General features: G+C 46.9%; 2 protein-coding genes across 3 annotated transcripts; both read left to right on the forward strand.

Annotated features, from left to right (window-relative positions):
* Nucleotides 1-139: 139 nt before the first annotated feature.
* On the forward strand, nucleotides 140-19,083 carry ppp1r27b (protein phosphatase 1, regulatory subunit 27b). Of its 2 annotated transcripts, XM_030351738.1 has the most exons (5): nucleotides 140-151; nucleotides 10,362-10,365; nucleotides 16,996-17,471; nucleotides 17,672-17,822; nucleotides 18,411-19,083. In XM_030351738.1, the coding sequence occupies exons 3-5, from the start codon at nucleotides 17,273-17,275 to the stop codon at nucleotides 18,532-18,534; spliced, it is 474 nt and encodes a 157-aa protein (XP_030207598.1). In that variant the 5' UTR covers nucleotides 140-151; nucleotides 10,362-10,365; nucleotides 16,996-17,272; the 3' UTR covers nucleotides 18,535-19,083. The 2 variants fall into 2 exon arrangements, with proteins under 2 accessions (XP_030207598.1, XP_030207597.1); XM_030351737.1 differs by lacking the exons at nucleotides 140-151; nucleotides 10,362-10,365 and having other exon boundaries at nucleotides 16,916-17,471.
* On the forward strand, nucleotides 2,788-16,434 carry p4hb (prolyl 4-hydroxylase, beta polypeptide). Its single transcript, XM_030351731.1, has 11 exons — nucleotides 2,788-3,181; nucleotides 4,739-4,945; nucleotides 6,231-6,364; nucleotides 6,864-7,001; nucleotides 8,466-8,570; nucleotides 8,735-8,860; nucleotides 9,352-9,552; nucleotides 10,030-10,150; nucleotides 11,042-11,223; nucleotides 13,443-13,565; nucleotides 14,658-16,434. Exons 1-11 carry the CDS (start codon nucleotides 3,043-3,045, stop codon nucleotides 14,718-14,720), a joined length of 1,539 nt encoding a protein of 512 aa, XP_030207591.1. The 5' UTR covers nucleotides 2,788-3,042; the 3' UTR covers nucleotides 14,721-16,434.
* Nucleotides 19,084-19,098: the final 15 nt, after the last annotated feature.

The following is a 19,098-nucleotide window of genomic DNA, read 5'->3' on the forward strand; positions in this document are numbered from 1 at the left end:
AAAAGTATCCCCCCTAGTCAGAACAACCGTTGGCTGTAATTATAGCTGTGCATTTTTTCAGACAAGTCACTACCAGTATTTGCATTTAAATGTAATTTTTTCTTTCCTGAGGAATGAAGTCGGGTTGGATGCTGTCTACGGCTATTTTGAAGTGTTGCCACATACTCTCAATTTTATTGAGGTCCAGGCCTGAGCTGGGCCATTCCACAGCATTCAGGTTTTTAAACTACTCCAGTGAAGCATTGGCTGTACGTGAAGGGATCAGTTGACATGCTATCCCTACCACAACGCCATGCTCCCATCAATATTGTCTCATTATCCATGATGCTGTTTGCAGCCTTTTAGAAAAAGGTGTATTTGTTTTGTGATTATTTCAGGAAAATTGGCTTCTTTATTAACCTCAACAGTGAGTTGCACAAGGGCGGGTACGTTTATTTTAATTACGTAGGATATTGAACTGCAATTGCTACACAATGCAAATTCAATCCATTTGAATCCATGCCAAATGTTGTAATCAACCACCACATGTTTGCAAATATTTACAAAGGTTATGGCAGTTTAACCTTGGGTCATTCTGTGTAGCTTTGCATGTGTTTGTTCAATGTTTATAAACATTAATGTTCAATGTTAATTAACATTTACCTTCAATGGTAATTAACATTGAACAAACATATCAAGTAAACGTGCAACACATGCAAAGTAACATACACACATACAAGTAAATTAAGTTGATTTCAGGAGAATTTCACTTATTTTTCTGCAAAGCAGAATGACCGGTGAAATGAGCACACAGGTTTAACAACACCTTAAGCCTAATGGCTCAGAGTTGTTTGAGGGGGTGTGTGGTCCCTTTCATTGTGGCTGAGAGACAATAGTACCAGCATTTGCTAAATCAAAGCATGTAATCTTTTCAGCTTACCCTGACTTGACCCTTTGGGTCAAGTCAAGAACATGCACATCCTGGTTGAGACTTTACTTCAGTAGTTCTCAGACAGAGAGGCTGTTTGGGGTACTCGGTGTGGATGCACACCGAGAACACACAGGGGACTAAGCGTAGTCCCGACACGTCAGCCTAAGACTTTGTGACCAAGTAGATGCAGACTAGCAGGTTTGAAAGCGCGATGATGTGGCACTTATCAACTGGCTTATCGCAGTGGTCCGTGTGCACACACACAAATGAGTCAACACACCTTGCACAACTTGAAACGTGATTCAGAGACTGATATGATTGTAACGAAAGAAATTGATATCCTAAAGATCCTCAAAGCACCACACTTACTGAGCGTGAAAGTGCTTCAAGGTCTACTGAACATTCATGTTGAATTCAGCTTTTGAACCAATTCATTATGTTGACAATGCAGGAGACGTATTGTTTTTAGCGTATTGTTTTTAAACGGAGAACACCCACTCATTATTACTCAGTGCTTGATATAGAGAGCATGGACAGAGAACATGTGCCGTTCTGCCATTGGCAGATGAATCTGTTCTCTTTATTAACCTCAAGTACTGCACAGGTCCCTGCTTCACAGTTGGCATGGCAACAGCATGTGGAACCTATTTGACCAATTTAAATGGACAAGAAGGATGTACATAATTCTCTTTCTCACACACACACACACACACACACACACACACACACACACACACGCACACACACACACACACACACACACACACACACACACACACACACACCCCCTCACTCTTAAATACAAATTTGTCTAATAACCAGATTGACCATAACCGGATGAGAGCAGCAAATTAAATTTGTCTTGTTGCCAAGGCGTTTAGGCTACGTGTAACTAAAGGACTCTGCCATCTCAAACGAGATAGGAACTAGTTCCTCGTGACCGCTGAGCGTCAGCGCTAAGGGTAGCATTCTTGAAATGTACATTTAGAACATGCCCAGCATTAGTGTTGCTGTCACTGTTTTAATGGCAAGAGAACTGGCAGTTGGCTCTATGGCTAATTTAAACATTCCTCTCCTTAAAGGTCAGTTGGAAGAAGGTTGTGTTGGTAAGGCAGTATATACATAAGTATACACTGGGTGTGATAAATAGTACCATTTACTTGGGCATCAACCCAACAAATGGCAGTTTCAATAAAGGGCAATGTCATGCATGCATGACATTGCCCTTTATTGAAACTGCCATGTGTTGCGTTGATGCCCAAGTTCTCCTTTTCTTCTTCCCTTTCTTGGTATTTTATTATCTTCTCTCGGTTCATGACCACCAACTCCAACTGATAATGGGTTTGGACCATTAGATGGACATCAACCTCAAAAAAATAAATAGATAAATGTATTGAATTATAAAAATTATAATTTAACAAGAAGAAAATAGTATGCAAAATGTACCTATACGTACGTAGAGTGTGATTGAGTCCTGCATGGGCTTTTCTTAACCAGGTTGTAATAATTTATTCATTTAGATTCATTCATTCGTTCCAGTACAACATAGTCCGACATTCTTTAAAGATGTTGGTCCCATTTACTCTTGCCAGAGATTCTTATTATATCATATTTTACAAGATTTGATGTAAATCAAAGGCGTACCTTTTAAATGTTTTGCTTTATTTTAATCTATAAATCTATGCTCTGGGTGATCCCACTTTCCTTGGAAGGAAAGCCAATCCCAATTATTGCACATATTAAATAATACATTTCGTTGATGTCGTATCAAAGTACGTTTTTTTGTCAAATTATTATCTTTTGCAAGACCCAGCTCAATCCTGGGTAAAATCCGACATGGATATGAAGGAAAAACAAAAGAAGAGAGCGTCACTGATTCACTTCCAGGTACACTTCGCCGCGATCCAGTCACATTTCAACACGAACAGCTTGCGACCTGATAAATGCGCATGCGCACCACAGCTGACCCCTCCGGTTCATGCGCGTAATGCCACGTTAGTAGCGGCAGACACAAGACACTAGCTTCACTTGTAACTAAAAGAAGGGGAAAACACCGACCAAGTGGAATTCCAAGTCCAAGCACTCGCTGTCTTTTGTTCATTTTTTCCTACTATAGCTTCTCGCCAGCAACTATGTTCAAGCTTTTTCTACTGTGCGCCCTGGCTGTGGCCGTCAGATCCGAAGTCCCCGAGGAAGATGACGTCCTGGTGCTAAAGAAAAGTAACTTCGAGGAGGCATTGCAAGCGCACCCCAACATCCTCGTTGAATTCTGTAAGTGATGCATATACATATACATTCATTGTTTACCCAGTGCTTAGTCGATGGATCTACTGCTTGGCTGAACGTGCGTAAATGGGTTAGTGGGTGCTGAGAACTTGGAGTGTGACAAGTTGCAGCCGTCGCAACGCCGAGTGACGCGTTGTTCATTGAGCCACAAAGTTGCCTCAGGATGTTTTGGGCACAATATGTTGAGATGTAGGGGCTGATCCTTCAAGCTAACGGCTGATCTTCCCGGAACACGGCGGGTAGGACCCTCGCTGGTTCAGCATAGCCGGCTAGCGGTAGCCTTCACATAGGCGCAGCTCCCCGCTGGAGGCGATGCTTTTTACGGCCTGTGAAGCTGCTCATTTTTGAGTCTTTTCATGTGTCGCTTCGTTGTGCATAAAATTGAACTCTTTGCGCATCATTGCGAGAACGCAAAACCAAACAGGCTATCGGTTCACCATCCGTAATGCTTGGAGGATTTTGCGCGAATGTTAATACGACATTATTCCATTGGGGAGTTTCGTTTCACTGCTGACTGGTACAGGCAGTGTGTTTTGTTGCGATTCAGAGTGTGTGAGCGCTGCCACTTGTATTTTTTTCCACGACGTGAAGTGTCGAGTGTTCAATGCTTCTTAACTGTGACGTTGTCTCAATATAAAATTTATGTTAACGGTTTACTGTCGAACTGCACTTTAACTCTAGCGTCTGTGTACAGCTTTCACTCATGGAATGCGCGTTTGCGGGAGGCCCGATCCATAGCACGACAGTGTAGTGTCACTGTTGACCAGCTCTTCCAGGCCTTGCGCCGATACTGACCATTTGAACTTTAGGGGAGGGGTGCACTTTGGATCCGACTCTGTGTTGCACAGGCGGGCGGGCCCTCGGGAAGGGGGTGGGGTGGTTGCGAACTAAGATGACGTGTACTTTGCAAAACTTCCCATGTTGATTGCATTTCAAGCAGGTTTAGTTGCTGACGTGTTGCAAACAATTTGAAGTTCTCCCGGGCATGTAGGCCCTAAAATACCGTGTACAGAAATTCCTGTTCATGTGTGTGAAAAACATTGTGTTTTGACTTGACATGGCTCTTAGTGTCGTTTCACTGAATAAGCATGCAGTGTGCATTATTTCACTTCATCAGAGCATTACCATTCACTGTGTTGCATTTTGAATCACTTTTGATTAGGCCTATATGAAGGAGAATGTTAATCGCCTCAGATTGCAGTAATGCATTTTCTATACTTGGAAATATAGTTGTCAGGGTGATAGTAATTTCTGAGCTGGAAAGACATACTACCTCTTTATAAGAAAAACATTTAATCTATTACACGGCTGGTACTAAAATAAAGTAGAACTATTATACCGTCATTAAACAAAAACAAATTTGAATAAATAAAACATAAATGCATTTATCCTGTTCTTCTACGTTTAAATTGAGATACCATCACCCTCTAGACCTCAACGTCGGGCCTAAAGATGCCATGACGCCCTACATCGTGCCCGGTGCTGAAGCGGCCCTTTCTCTGGTGCTCTGTGACTGACTCCTCTTGTCCCCCGTCCCCCCAGACGCCCCATGGTGCGGCCACTGCAAGGCCCTGGTGCCGGAGTACGCCAAGGCCGCCGGCATGCTGAAGGCCGAGGGCTCGGCCATCCGCCTGGGGAAGGTGGACGCCACGGAGGAGACGGAGCTCGCCCAGGAGTACGGAGTGCGGGGGTACCCCACCATCAAGTTCTTCAAGGGCGGGGACAAGGAGGCGCCAAAGGAGTACTCAGGTAGGCCCTCACCCCAACCCTTGAATTATATCCGGTACATTTAGAGCATTTAGCAGACGCTTTTATCCAAAGCGACTTCCAATAAGTACATTTGTCAGAAGAAAGCAGAGCAACAATATATATAACTGTCGGTACAGTAAGGATGTTCATAGAACCGAGTGGCCAGCACTAACAACCGCTAGCTTAACCCATCCACCGAATCCACCATCCAACAAAGATAGCTAGGATAAGATGCTACACAATGCTAAATAAAAAATTGTGAAAGGACGTGCAGCATACAATAAGTGAGTATATTAAGTGCCAGGACCTACAACGCACAATAAGTGCGTACATTAAGTGACAGGACGTACAACATACAATAAGTGCGTACTTTAAGTGCGAGGACGTAGAACATATATTAAGTGCGTACACTAAGTGCCAGGACGTAGAACATATAATAAATGCGTAAGGGGAGGTTGCAGGGTTGCGGGGGGGAAGCTATACAGAGTCCAAGTGAACGGGTGAGCTACACTTAGGACAGCTGTGACTGTCATCTCTGCGGACAGATGTGATTTGGATATCTCCCAGTTTATGCTTATGTGGGACAAGCACTGCAAAGCGTGACTAGGGACACCTCTGCAGGTTTATTCTCGGATGCGATTTATTTTATTATGGTCTTGTAGCTCACGCGAAAGAGTGATGCATGTGTCGGCCAATCTCTGGAGGAGCCCCGCCAGTCAGGAATGCAGCTAGAGCCCCTCCCCCCTCCCCACCCATGCGCGGGGCTTGCCCTACGATGAGATGTGCAGTTCCTCACGTCGTCGCCTCTCCACTCGCCCACATGGCTCAGGGATTGTGGTTTAAGGGGCGGGAGGGGAATACTCTGGGAACGCTGGGCTGTGGAGGACTTCCCTGACTCCCAGCCCGCCTCTAGCACTTTCTACACGTTTTGCTGAGTTGGCCCCCCCCCCTAGACGAGTGGCCACCATGTGGTTCGGTTTTTATTTTTGGGAGCAGCTCTGTGTCAAACCGTCATGGCTACATTACAGTCACGCGTTAATTTGTTTATTTTTATCTGTAGTGCGATTTGTTGTTTTGCCTCCAAAGCCCATTTGGGGCTCGCCCCTTCTGCAATAAAACTTTAGTTTGTATATACCTACATTTGCTTTGATTTATTCTCCCTGGGTTATTTGTTTAGGTGCTCACTTTTTTTTTTTTTTTTTTCTTCTATTATAAGTTTGCTATAATCTGTATCCAACTGTTTCCGATGACTGACTTTCTTTTGTGTTTCTTTGTTGGCGTGCAGCGGGCAGGCAGGCCGACGACATCGTCAACTGGCTGAAGAAGCGCACAGGTCCAGCCGTGACCTCCCTGACCGAGGTCACAGAGGCCGAGGCCATGATCGCCAACAACGAGGTCGCCATCATCGGCTTCTTCAAGGTAAGCCCCCTCAGAGTTGCTGTCACCCTACCGGTTTTGTAAACAGGTAGGGTTAGATGTTGTGGGCGGAATGTGGCTCAGGAGGTAGAGCGGATTGGCTGGTAACCGGAAGGTTGCTAGTTCGATCCCCGGCTCCTCCAAGCGGAGTGTCGAGGTGTCCCTGAGCAAGACGCCTCACCCTGACTGCTCCCGGCGAGCTGGCTGTCGCCTTGCAGGGTTGACGACGCCGTCGGTGGGTGAATGTGTGCGTGAAAGGGTGAATGTTCGGCAATATTGGGACGCGCTTTGAGTGGCCATGTGTTAAAAAAGCGCTATATAAATGCAGGCAATTTATCATTTGTGCTTTGTTCAGTTTAAATGCAAATTTTCTATCTCTCTGAAAGCTTTTGCGATGTTTTGATGGCTACCTGCATGCATTAGATGTTCTGTCCTTGGAGTGAAAAATAAATGTATTCTTTGAAAAGCAGCATTGTGTTTATCAGCTGCCTCTGTGTTGTAGGAAGCCGAGTCTGAGGACGCCAAGGCCTTTGAGCGGGCTGCAGAGTCCATTGATGAAATCCCCTTCGCTGTGACCTCTGATGAAGCCATCTTCTCCAAGTTCGAGGTGTCCAAGGACGGGATTGTTCTCTTCAAGAAGGTAGGTCATTAAAGAAAATGTCTGCGTTATACCAATTGTAGATCAACTAATGTTTATCTACAGACCAAAGAATTACCAGTTTCATTTTTATGTAGTATACAATTTTGACATCCACTTGTCCATTGCATACCTCAAACCCAAGAGGCTCTTTGACACCTCATAAAACGCCTTCCCTATCTGAAGCAGGGGGCTCTCCCTTAAAAGGAAATGCAGTTCCTTTCCTGGTTGACTGTGAATCGCATTCCCCACATTGATTACCAACGACGTGATTCAGTCAAATGATCCACCGGTCAAACAAGAAGCATGGCTTTTAATATCTTGACGTATGGTCTTCCTCTGTAGACGGCATTTTGTTTTATGGCTTTTGGACTTGTTGTCAAGGCTGGTCATGCGATCCTGTTGACCTCGTATCGGTGACCACTACATCCCACTGGTGCTAATCTGAGCAGCCACTTCTCTTGTGGGCTCTGCCACTTATGTATTGACTTGCCGGTAACATGATTAATTGCACTTTCACAAGTGTCAACATGTTTGGCCATTTTAGTTATGAATTACAATGTTGTTTATAGATCTCTACTCAATGTTGGTGTCTCCTGGCCAGGAAATAGTTAACTGATGATGTACTGCTTGTATAATTTGTTTTTGCCTTGCATCAGGCTCACCCACGATGGCAGAAGAAAAATGGCCTTCCCCTAATTTATGTTTAGTGAGTAGGTCGCAGAGGTTCTGTATTAAGGGTCCGAAGAGTCAATCTAGACCGTCATCACAAGTTCCCCATTGAAAGTCAATCTTATTTGACTTTCCTGTAATGTGTTTTATATAAACCACCCAGGACCAAGGCCTGTCTGTTAATTTGCATTTGTTCCAGCCAGGTCTAGTGATGGCCTTGCCACGGATACAATTATTCATCCCAGTTACCTAGTGACCACTTTGTGTTTAGCTTTTCGGTAATTCTATGTTGGGTTCTGGAAACTGCTGACATAATTGACACAAGCTTAAAGCTGGCTTAAAGTTGTTTATTTTTGATTAATATTTTTTTGTATTTATTGCAGTACTCTTCCTACATCCCAAGAGCAACCAATTAATCAAATGCTCTGACAAAAATAGGAGAAAATCTGATCTGTGGCGCTTACAGGCCCTGCAATAAGCTTGTCCAATCATTCCATTCGGCCTGAATGAAATGATGGCTTACATGTCAGTCTACGCTTGTCTGGCTACCTTCGCACACTGCTCTCATTGCGAATGCCCCTAGTCTTCAACAAGGCTAGGCAGACATATTGCTAAAACCAAGATTTGGGGAAGTGGACTGATATTTCTTTGGTTGAATTATTAAAAAACCTAGTTTACTTAAAAAACTGAACTTTCTCTTTGGAGGCGGGTTCCTCCAAACGACCAACCCTAACTTTAATGTATCATTTAATAATTTTGGTTTCTAACCTAAAGTGTCCCACTGTGTTTCTCCAGTTCGACGAGGGCCGCAACACCTTTGACGGAGAGATGACCAAGGAGAACATCCTGGCCTTCATCAAGACCAACCAGCTGCCCCTGGTCATCGAGTTCACCGAGCAGGTAACGGTTTGGTCCAGCCCTGAAAATGAACTGCAAAAAAATAAACACTTCTTAAAAAAAAAAGTCTTTTGTTGAGTCCATTTAGGATTAAAGATGGGTCCATGCGTCTGCCTAATGGCCAGGGGGAGTGTTGAATTAAGGTTTATTTTGTTTCTTTGTTGCAGACCGCCCCCAAAATCTTCGGAGGAGAAATCAAGTCCCACATCCTGATGTTTGTGCCCAAGACGGCTGCTGACTTCGAGGACAAAATGACCGAGTTCAAGAAGGCCGCAGAGGGCTTCAAGGGCAAGGTAATGAGCCTTACAATTACATTACATTTGCATCGGAACACAATGCCTCTTCTCATTGCTGGGCTATTGGTCTAGACTTTTTTTTAATTCCAGTTCTCGCTCAAGTCTCTGCTCCACCATCTTTGCTGTTTTATAGTGGGAGCGGTCAATGAAAATTCTTCTTCTTCAAAAATAATTCTTTGAATACTGCTTTTCCGTGTTCGGTTGACTGTCTCTTCATGGACACGTTAGAATGCAAACTGTTACTAGTGACCGAATCTTTGATTGTCGTGCGCAAGTGAGGTCGACAGAATGAATCTCTCCCAACCTTAATCTCGCTCTCTACCTCAACTCCAAAAACAAACGGGTGAAGGCAGTAACACATGACCTATGACCCTAAACCCGGTGAACACGCCCCCCCACCCAAAGCGCAGCGAGCAGTGTACAAAAAAAAACTAAGACCCACCTCCCGGCTCTCTCTCCCCCCCCCCCCCCCCACCCCCCCCCCCCAGATCCTGTTCATCTTCATCGACAGCGAGGTGGAGGACAACCAGCGCATCCTGGAGTTCTTCGGGCTGAAGAAGGAGGAGTGCCCGGCCATCCGCCTCATCACCCTGGAGGACGAGATGACCAAGTTCAAGCCCGACAGCGAGCTCATCAACGCCGAGAGCATCACCGCCTTCTGCACGCGCTTCACCGAGGGAAAGCTCCGGGTGAGACCACGTTCCCTCTCCACCCACCCTCCCCGTCCGTCCGCCTCGCTCGTAGATCTCTGAACGCCCCTGGCCAAACCTCCCTGTGGTGTTCGCTGGGCGTAAGTCGAAGGAAAGGTGTACCGGTAGTTCTTCCCATAAGACGTAATATTTTATTTATTTATATCTACCACTGGCACTGATTTCAGTTATGTGCACTATTGCTCACATTTTATTTGCTTATTTGGTTGACTTTTACTGTCTGTCCATTTTGTTTGTCAATTTTACCATCTGTTGACTTTGTGAGCTACTGGATACCTGAATATCTCCCAAGGGGATGAAAAAAGTATCCATTTATCGATGCAAGACGTCCTATTCCCGGGAGACAGGCGACTCAAACGTGGGCTTCTGAAAGGGTTGTTAATTGTATAGTAATTGATAATTGTTCTTGTACTAACGGTTCTGTACCGCTCTCTCTCCCCCCCCCCCCCCCCTCAGCCCCACCTCATGAGCCAGGACATCCCCGAAGACTGGAACAAAACCCCCGTCAGCGTGCTGGTGGGCAAGAACTTCGAGGAGGTCGTCTTCGACCCCACCAAGAACGTCTTCGTGGAGTTCTGTAAGTAGTGGTGCAATTTAGTCTTTGTGAATGTTTAAATAGGCAGCCGATATAGATAGATGGATGGATAGATAAAAATAACCCTGACCTTCTTCTCGAGTCTAGCCTATGACAGACCAGTAGTTCCTGGAGCACTCGGGTTGATCACCGGTTATAAGGTGGCCCGTAGCGGGGAAATCTTAGCCTTGATTATGCAACCGGTACCTCATAGACCCGTCTCCAACAACACCCACACACAAATATGTAATGCGACACTGCAAAACAAAGGTTTGCTTGTGTTGTCAGTGCTATACTTGTATATTTTCTTCATTGAAAGAACTATTAAAAGCCTTTTTATACGGCTGTTTAGTGCTTACCGTCAGACGGGCATGGCGGGGGCTGGCTGTATAGCCTGGCCAATAAGGGGGGGGAACTCTTAGTCCTCCCCCCCTTATTGTCCATGCTATACAGCCAGCTAAAGGATAAGGTGGGTGTTAGGCAGAGGGCATGTGCCAGGGGTGTGCATGTGGCCATCGGCAGAAAGGGGCATGATATGGCATCTCATTTGAATTTTTGAATTCTTAATCTCCTGTTGCATTGTTGCATCGCTCGATATCGAATTAAAGATTTGAGTGATTTTGCCTAACTGGGTTACTACCCTTTTCTTGGGATGAAATTCTTAAAAGGTATAAGGATTGTGAACGTCAATTAACTCATAGCATGGTTTGATTTTGTTCCTCCTGTTAAACCCGTTTTCCATGTACAATTACAACATTTTCATTGTTCTCGCGTCATGCAGTCTCGCGTCATTACAACATTTTCCATGTCATGGTACCTTGGGCGTGGCCGTGTTGATTCTGTTGGATGCGTGCGGCTTTGGATTGACTCTCTTTCTCCTCCCTGGGTCTTCAGACGCGCCATGGTGCGGACACTGCAAACAGCTGGCCCCCATCTGGGACCAACTTGGAGAGAAGTACCCCGAGGGCTCCGACACCATCATCGCCAAGATGGACTCCACGGCCAACGAGATCGAGAGCGTCAAAGTGCATAGCTTCCCAACACTCAAGTACTTCCCTGCGGGAGACGAGCGCAAGGTCAGTGCTTCCACCCCGCCTCGGGGACGGGCCTCTGCCTTCACTCAATTTTCACACAATTAAAAAAAAAATACATTTTGGAGTTTTCATAGTTGAGGAATTGGACACGGGGACAATTTCCAAAACGTCCATATTCCAGGTCCTTCAATAATGAGCCAGAGGCATCAAATGAAATCCATTCTGACAATTTGAAGTCTTTCTGGAGGCTGTTCCGAGCAGAGTGGGCAGCGTTTCGAAAGATATACTGCTAGACACCCTGATAATCGCGTCTATAGTTCCCCTCTCCAGAGCACTGTAATTCGGAGCGTGAATATCTGTTGAGTAGCCAATATCTTTCCACCTTAAATAGTATACACAACCTCACAGCATCATTATATCGCTGTAAGTTTCACTTTCAGTTCCGACCTCGTTCCCGTCTAGCGGTAAACATTGTTAAACCGGTCGAACAAAGGGTAGGCTCCCATCCAGGCCAGCCGGTAAACCATGGCGAGCTAACCTATCCTAGTTTCAACCACAATGGAACTGGGAAGACGATCACAACAATGAAAGCCCACATTTATCAGAACCGCCAAAACACGACTACCTTACTGCTGCAAACCTCGGCCTGCTAGGAGCTCTGTCGTTAATTAGTGGACTATGAGGGGTCAGCTCTAGTCCTTAAGCGGAACCCCTTCAGGGGCGACTCCTAACACGTGTTAACAGCTGAGCTCCCCGGCCTCGTGGTGTAACTCTGTACGTCGAGATGCCCGAGCCGTGACATCCCTCTCATAGGGCCGTTCATTTGGTACCCCCCCGCGTCGCGGCGTGTCTCGGTGCTCCGAGTCGACGCAGTCTCCCGTCTGCCCCTTTCCTTCTGTCTCGCTGCAGTGCTTATTAACACTGGACCCTGAGTGTGGGGGTGGAGCGGGCCACACGGCCTCAGACATGCAGAGGGAACTGGGTGAGGGCCAGGCCTGAATCTGGGGACTCTGCAGTCCACGGATGGGACTTGCAGACCCACTGTTTGGGGTCCGGTTCGCTGAGGACGATTGAATGCAATCGAAGGGCGAGTGGACCCAAAAATGAACGTATTCTATGATCTTCAACATGGTGGTCACTAGGGCTGTAACGATACACAAACTCACGATTCGGTTTGTATCACGATTTTTGACCCACGGTTCGATACATCCCACGATTTTTTGAAATTTAAAAAGCATTTTATTTAAACAACACTTATATACCAATTAACTTAATGTAACATTTAATAACAAATAATTTGGAACACTGAACAGATTTGAACAGAAAGAATACTATTAAAGTATAGCTAAATGAATAAAGAAATAACGTGTGGGAGGATGCTTTTTTCAACTGTTTGGTTGGTTTAGTCAAATATCCTTATTATCACTTCTTATTAGGCTATGTAGCTTAAATAATGACATAATCAGGCAGTATAGAATGCAACATGCTTAATAGCCTAACTTTCAATAAATGGAGAAAAACCTGAATGTCATGAACGTCGCAATAACGAGGCGTTACGAGTAGCATATGTGTAGTAGCATCTGTTGATGAAATGAATGGTGTCATTCAGAAAAAACCGAGTGTACCATCCTTGGTTTTTCAATGGCAACGGCAACCAGTTTGTGAACGTCCACAGGGCAGTTCTCTCACTGCAACGCTCATATTTAACGATTTATAGTACAAAGGCTTAACAATTCATAGCTATATTTAGAAGGGTTGTGGTGCGTTGGATACACCTGCTTTAAGTTCCCATCCCGTGGCTGATTCATAAACGTGTATTATAGCTTTAAGTTTCACTTATTGTATTACACTTTACCTGGAAATGCACTCCAATGCGACCAGAAATAGAACGATGCCCCCACACTGCCCAAAAACAACCAACTATAGAACGTTGCCCCAACACCGGCCTAAGTCCCGTCAACAGTCTTGTTTGCCATAAACAGATCTGCCAAACACCAACGGGAACCACCCACTAGCCCCATGCTCAAGCGGTGCAGTGGGCGAGTCGTAACGGGGGATTCGCTTACACTCGAGGTCTCTGATTAAATCTTTTAACTGCACAAACAGAATAACCCCAAGTAACAGAATACGATTAACCTTCCTGTCTGCCAGAGATTCTCTTGATCTCCTCGATATAAAAAAAAAGAATGACCCTGTTTGAGTGATTAGCGTGCCGTTTGTGGAGTCTGACCCATGTTCGCCGCGTCGTCCCCCCCCCACAGGTGATCGACTACAACGGGGAGCGGACGATGGAGGGCTTCACCAAGTTCTTGGAGAGCGGAGGCAAGGATGGCGGTGCGCCAGCGGGAGAGGAGGAGGAGGAGGAGGGGGACTTGGATTTGGACGTAAGTGAATCTCCAGCGTCTATGTTTGGAGTTGGGCGCCGGTGCTGGCTGACCGGCACAGATGGTCGTAGTAGTCATAGTAGTCATGGTAGTGAATTCCAAAACATCAGAAATTGTATCATAGCAATAAAGCCATCGTACAAATATCCAGAACTCGACGGCCCCATCGTAAACGTCTACCCCGCCCACTGCGGTGAGCTGATTGGCTGACTGAGTGTCGCTCGGAGCCTGGCTGCCCGGTTCCACCGGTTCCCCGCTTATATCCCGAGGCCGAACCGGAGACGGCCCTGTCACGAGGTTTAAGCTGCCGTCGCCCGGTTCGCGAGGGTAGGACGAACCCTCAAAAGAATGCAGCTGGAGCGCTTTACATGGACCAAACAATAGTTCGTTCCCTCCTTGCTGAAAAAACCAAGATCATTTTATTTTTTTAATTGGAGGTCTTCGTCTCGTGGTGGCTTAGCCGAAAGCATACTCTCGGGCAGGGTGAAGTCTCCTAGCTTTACGCTCGCCCACCATTACTTCTCACCATTCCCAACACCAGCCCCCCCCTCCCGCTCCTTCCCAGAGGTCTAATTGGGGACCGGCAGACGGATGCTGGTCCCCCCCCCCCCCCCCCACCAACAACAGCTGCACTACTGCAGCTGTCGCTGGCGGTGGAGTGTGAGCCATCTCCGCAGACTGGGGGACTTTAGGGTAGAGGCACAGCCCGCCTTCACACTAGCTTTGTAATAAACATGACTACGACCTAGTCCCCCACCTGTCTGTCTGTCTGTCTGTCAGTCCGCGGTTCAGCGTCCTCGTTGCTCAGGCCATGCAGACATGAGTGACAGGTGGCCATGATGGAGCGTGGTGTTGTCTCGTTACGTCATGTTATGATGGTGGTGCAGAATTGGTTCTCCATTAACGGCTTAGCGCTACACACGTTTATCACAGCTGTCCATAGAAGGGGTTGTGGCTTAATGGTTCCACCTACTTAAGTTTCGCAGCACGCGGGTGTATTTGTAAGGCGTACGTTCGAAACCCCCCCCCCCCCCAAAAAAAAACGTAAGAATTGTTTTTCAACTGACGTTTGTATTTTGCCGCCTTTTCTAGGAGGAAGGCGAGCAGGAGGAGGACTCGGATGGCGAGGGCGGTCACGACCACGACGAGTTTTAAGCGGTGGCCTGAGGAGAGACGAGTCCTGTGCCCCCCCCCCACCCACCCCCCCCTCACCCCTCCGCCCGATCAACACCACCAACCTCACCTCCCCGTGGGACTCCCCCCGTCCCGTCCCGTCCCGTCCCGGGAACTCTGAAACACTTGCCCCCCCCCCCCCCTTCAAACTTCCCCCTCGCCAGCCCTCACATCTGTTCACCAGCTGCGTGGGAGGGCCTGCGCTCAACCCCCCCCCCCCCCACCCCCACCCACCACGACCACCACCACCACCTCCACCCCTAACTACTGGACGGGATGGTCCAGTCCTGCTACGGTGGGGGCCCCCACCCCGAGACCTCGATGTCTTCTGTACCGAGTTATATGTTAGCAGTTTGCCGTGTATATTTTGAATCAAATGTAAAGAGAAAAACTGGCATTGTGTTCCAACTGCAGAGGGTTTAGTGTCACTTTCTGTCCCTCCATTTCCTCATCCCTCTGAAAGACGCCGCCATCACCCGTCATCAGTCCATTTTAAGCATGGGAGGGGCTGCCAATGTTCTCTCGCCTCTGGTGTAGACGAGGACCGGGGTTTGTGGAATGGGTCTCCAGAAGACCTGTCTCTGGAGACCCAGACTTGTCTCTGGAGACCCAGACTTGTCTCTGGAGGGGGGGGGGGGGGGGGGGGGGGGTGAGGCCCCCTCCTTTTTGTACGTGTAAACCTTTTTATTTGTAAAGCGATCACTACGATGAAAGCAAACCGTTTAGCACAACGATTCCCCTCCAAAGCAATACTGGGCCCCTGTAGTCCTGGCCTGTGAGGATTTTGTTTTCATCCATTCCTTCGACGTGCTTTTTTTTTATTATTATTATTATTTGGTTTGTTTTAATGATTTCAGCACGGCTATCTTTTTAAAGCGGGGAGCGAGGCTTAGCTCAGAAGGGGGAGGGAGGGGGAAGAGGGGTGGGGCAACAACAACAACAACAACAACAACATATTTTTATTTAATTATATTTTCTTAAATTTGTATTTTTTTTGGCTCATCATTGATTGCTTTGTGGCCAACGGGCCCCAGAGGAGCCCCCATTGGCCCCGCTGGGCGGCAGGGCTGGCCTGACCTGAGGGGGTACAGAGGCCCTTGAGGACCACACCCTCAGAACCTCACCGGGGTGGAGGCCCAACCCCTAAGCAGCCCGGGTTAGGTAGCACTGAGTTACCGCCAGTCAGAGATTCATTACGGTTACTGAAAGGGTCTCTGCTTTAGGAGGACCGCGGCCGGCGGGGGGGGGGGGGGGGGGGGGATAGGCCGGTCCGAGGGGGGGGGCGTCCACGGGGGCAGCCTCTGGCCAGGGAACAGTTGAACAGCCCCGATCCACACCCTTACTGAACCCAAACCCATCCCTCTTGACTCTAACACCCCATTCTCTACTGAGGCGTGTGACTGTGTGTGTGCGTGTGCGTGTGCGTGTGGTATGAAGCCTGCCTTGCGGTCATGTGTATCCATGAGATGACTTGAATGACAACTCTTGTAATGTCTTTTCTGGTCGGCCAGGCTTATTAAGAATGTTTTCTGTTTGTCTTATTTTCTGTTTGTCAGTGTGGGATGGGCTGAGTGGAGTAGGGTGGTGGGTTTTTGAACGCTATACAGGGGTGGGGATAAGTTTGACAAAGCATTCCAACTTGTTCAGTTTATGTGGAAAATTGAAAATGGTGGCCAAATAAAAAAAGTTGAACTTACCCGTGTCTTGAGGCTTTAGTTGATCTACTCTTTTTTTTTTTTTCTCCCATTGAAAGCAAAATATCATAAAATTGAGTAAATCAAGAAAAAAGTAAGCATATTTTAAAAGTTCACCTTGAACTTATGGTGCAACAAACTTCCTTCATTTATTTTACGTTAAATATGTGCAAATGTAGGAAACCAAGGACATCATGAAACCATTTTTCAGAACCCTAATTCAGTGTTCCAGGTCACGGTGCAATACTTTCGATATGCTTAAAATGGCAATTTTGAAAACAATTTAAATTGGTAATATTAGTATCCAATGCGGGGGTAAAGCTAAATTAAACCATTTCCAACATTTGTGATTAGTCATATTTCTCGGAGATGGGACATGACTAAAGGCAACATGTGGTTGTTGCTCACATGGCTACGTGCGCTCTGGCATGGACAACATCTGGGGGTGGGAGTTGCCATGTGGGTTTTGTGTTGTCATGAATCCAGATTTGATCTGTGTCGGGTTCAGTCAGAAGGGCCAATAAAAGTGCCCGCTCCTCTTTCAACCCCAGACACTCAATCAGTGGCATGCCAGGGTTTAAAAATAGCCCAGAAACGGTATATAGGGGTCTAGACAACGACCTTGGTCTTCAGACGGCTTCAGTGGATGTACAGAGCGCACACTGACCAGCAACAGAACTAAAGGAGTTGGATATCAGGAGGGAAAAGCAGAAAAAAAGGCTTCTGCAGTTCATTCAATAGGATACAAAGCTGACTACAAAAACGGCAAGGATACTTCCGCCGGGTACAAAGGACCTCCCGACGAGGAAGTACCACCAACGTCCGTCTTTATCTCAAACCATGGGGATTAAGAGTTGTTCCAAGGAGTGTGCGGTACCAAAGACCAGCCCGGCGGAGGAGTCCCTCAAATCCGCCCCCCGCAATGTGCACTTCCCCAACGACGTGGTGTTCCAGGACTGTGTGAGGCACGGGGAGCTGGAGAGAATCGGCCCCTTCATCCGAGGCAGGAGGGTCAGCCTGGACACCATCTACCACTCTGGTAGGGCTCAAATGCAGCTGTTAAAATATAATAATTATCATAAAAAATGCATACATTACCCTGTCTTTACATTTGTAACAAATACATTTTAATCAATTGAGCCTTTCTGCTGATAAGCGAGAATAATCACCAAAAATTTTAAAGTTCTTTTGGTATTAAGCGGGTCAACGGACTTAGTTCCCATTTTTACCCATTCCTAGGCATGGCCGCCATCCATGAGGCAGTGCTGTCCGGTAACCTGGACTGTGTGATGCTTCTGATGAAGCACGGAGCAGACCTTCATCACAGGGACGAGGAGGGTTGGACCCCGCTCCACATGGCCTGCAGCGACGGCTTCCCTGAAATCGCCCGGTAAGCATTTTACAATTATGGAATTTAGCAGATCACACTTTTATCCGGAGCGACTCACATCGGTTAATACACACAGACATACCGACGGCAGAGTCAACCATGCAAGGCGACCAGGCAACACTCAGCTAGGAGGAGCTGGGGAACGAACTAGCAACCTTTCGGTTACAAGGCAACTGCTCTACCTCCTGAGCTAAGCCGACCCTCGTTTTCTCCAATTATGCACAAGAAAAAGAGAAAGGCAGGCCAAAGGAATTCAAAAACACAGACAGAGATATTACTTGTATTGCCTGTGTTGTCAAAGAACCTGTTAGTGCTCTGAGATTGAGGCCCATACTGGCATGTGTGTCCCTTGAGAAGGCACGTATATGGTGAATGCATGGGAAGGGGACACACCATTGGTTGGTACAGCCTCTTACGCCAGAGGTGAGCGAAGCTGAAATATCAGCTGCATTCTTGCATTCTGTTGACCTGCCCTGGGGTTTAAAGTAGGCCGTGTCACAAACCTAGACAACCGTCGTCGCTGCGGCGTGTAGAACCCGATCTCACCGTCCTCTTTTGCTTAGTGACGTCGCTCCTGTTCCCTTCTAGGTATCTCCTCTCGCTGGGTGCTGACCGGGAGATTCTGAACGAAAGTGGAGAGAAACCGGCGGACCTTATCGACGCAGCAAACAAGGAGTTGCTGGAGCTGTTTGGGTTGGTAGCGGGGGACTAAACCCCTGCTTTCATATGTACACCCAAGTCCTCGAATCAAGAGAAGACTGCTTCTATGTTCTGTTGACAGCCCTGCTTCAATAGACAGAGGTGGTGGGGCCCGGAGTGCCTTCATGCCTGCTGCTTCAGGCCTTCAGCCCTGATGGGCGTAGATTCAGCGATGTCATCGTATGAAAATAAAACCAGCATGACTTGGAACCCTAAGTGGTGGGAACTTTTGCTGGTACAAACATCAACCATTACCAGGTCCATCTAGTTACGTCTATTTGACAGATTTTTAACGTTTGAAACAGGAGAAGCCCCTTTTAGCTGGACTGCGTGTAATGACACGACACCTTTTGAACACTAAGGCTAGCAGAGGAATGGAATGCAAGGTCCTATTACAGCAAAGCATGTTACTGGTTTCGATGTAATGAATAAGTATCCTAATCCTCAAAACCTGCAGAGTGCTCTTGGTAAAAGGCGATGTTTAGCTGTTCTTATTCACAAAGCTTTGTTTACTGAATTTTTTTTAAACTTTTTTTAATAAAGTTGCCTGAAAACAAGTGAATACTGTATGATTATC

This window comes from Gadus morhua, chromosome 3 (genome assembly GCF_902167405.1).
Source record: "Gadus morhua chromosome 3, gadMor3.0, whole genome shotgun sequence".
Lineage (NCBI taxonomy): Eukaryota > Metazoa > Chordata > Actinopteri > Gadiformes > Gadidae > Gadus > Gadus morhua.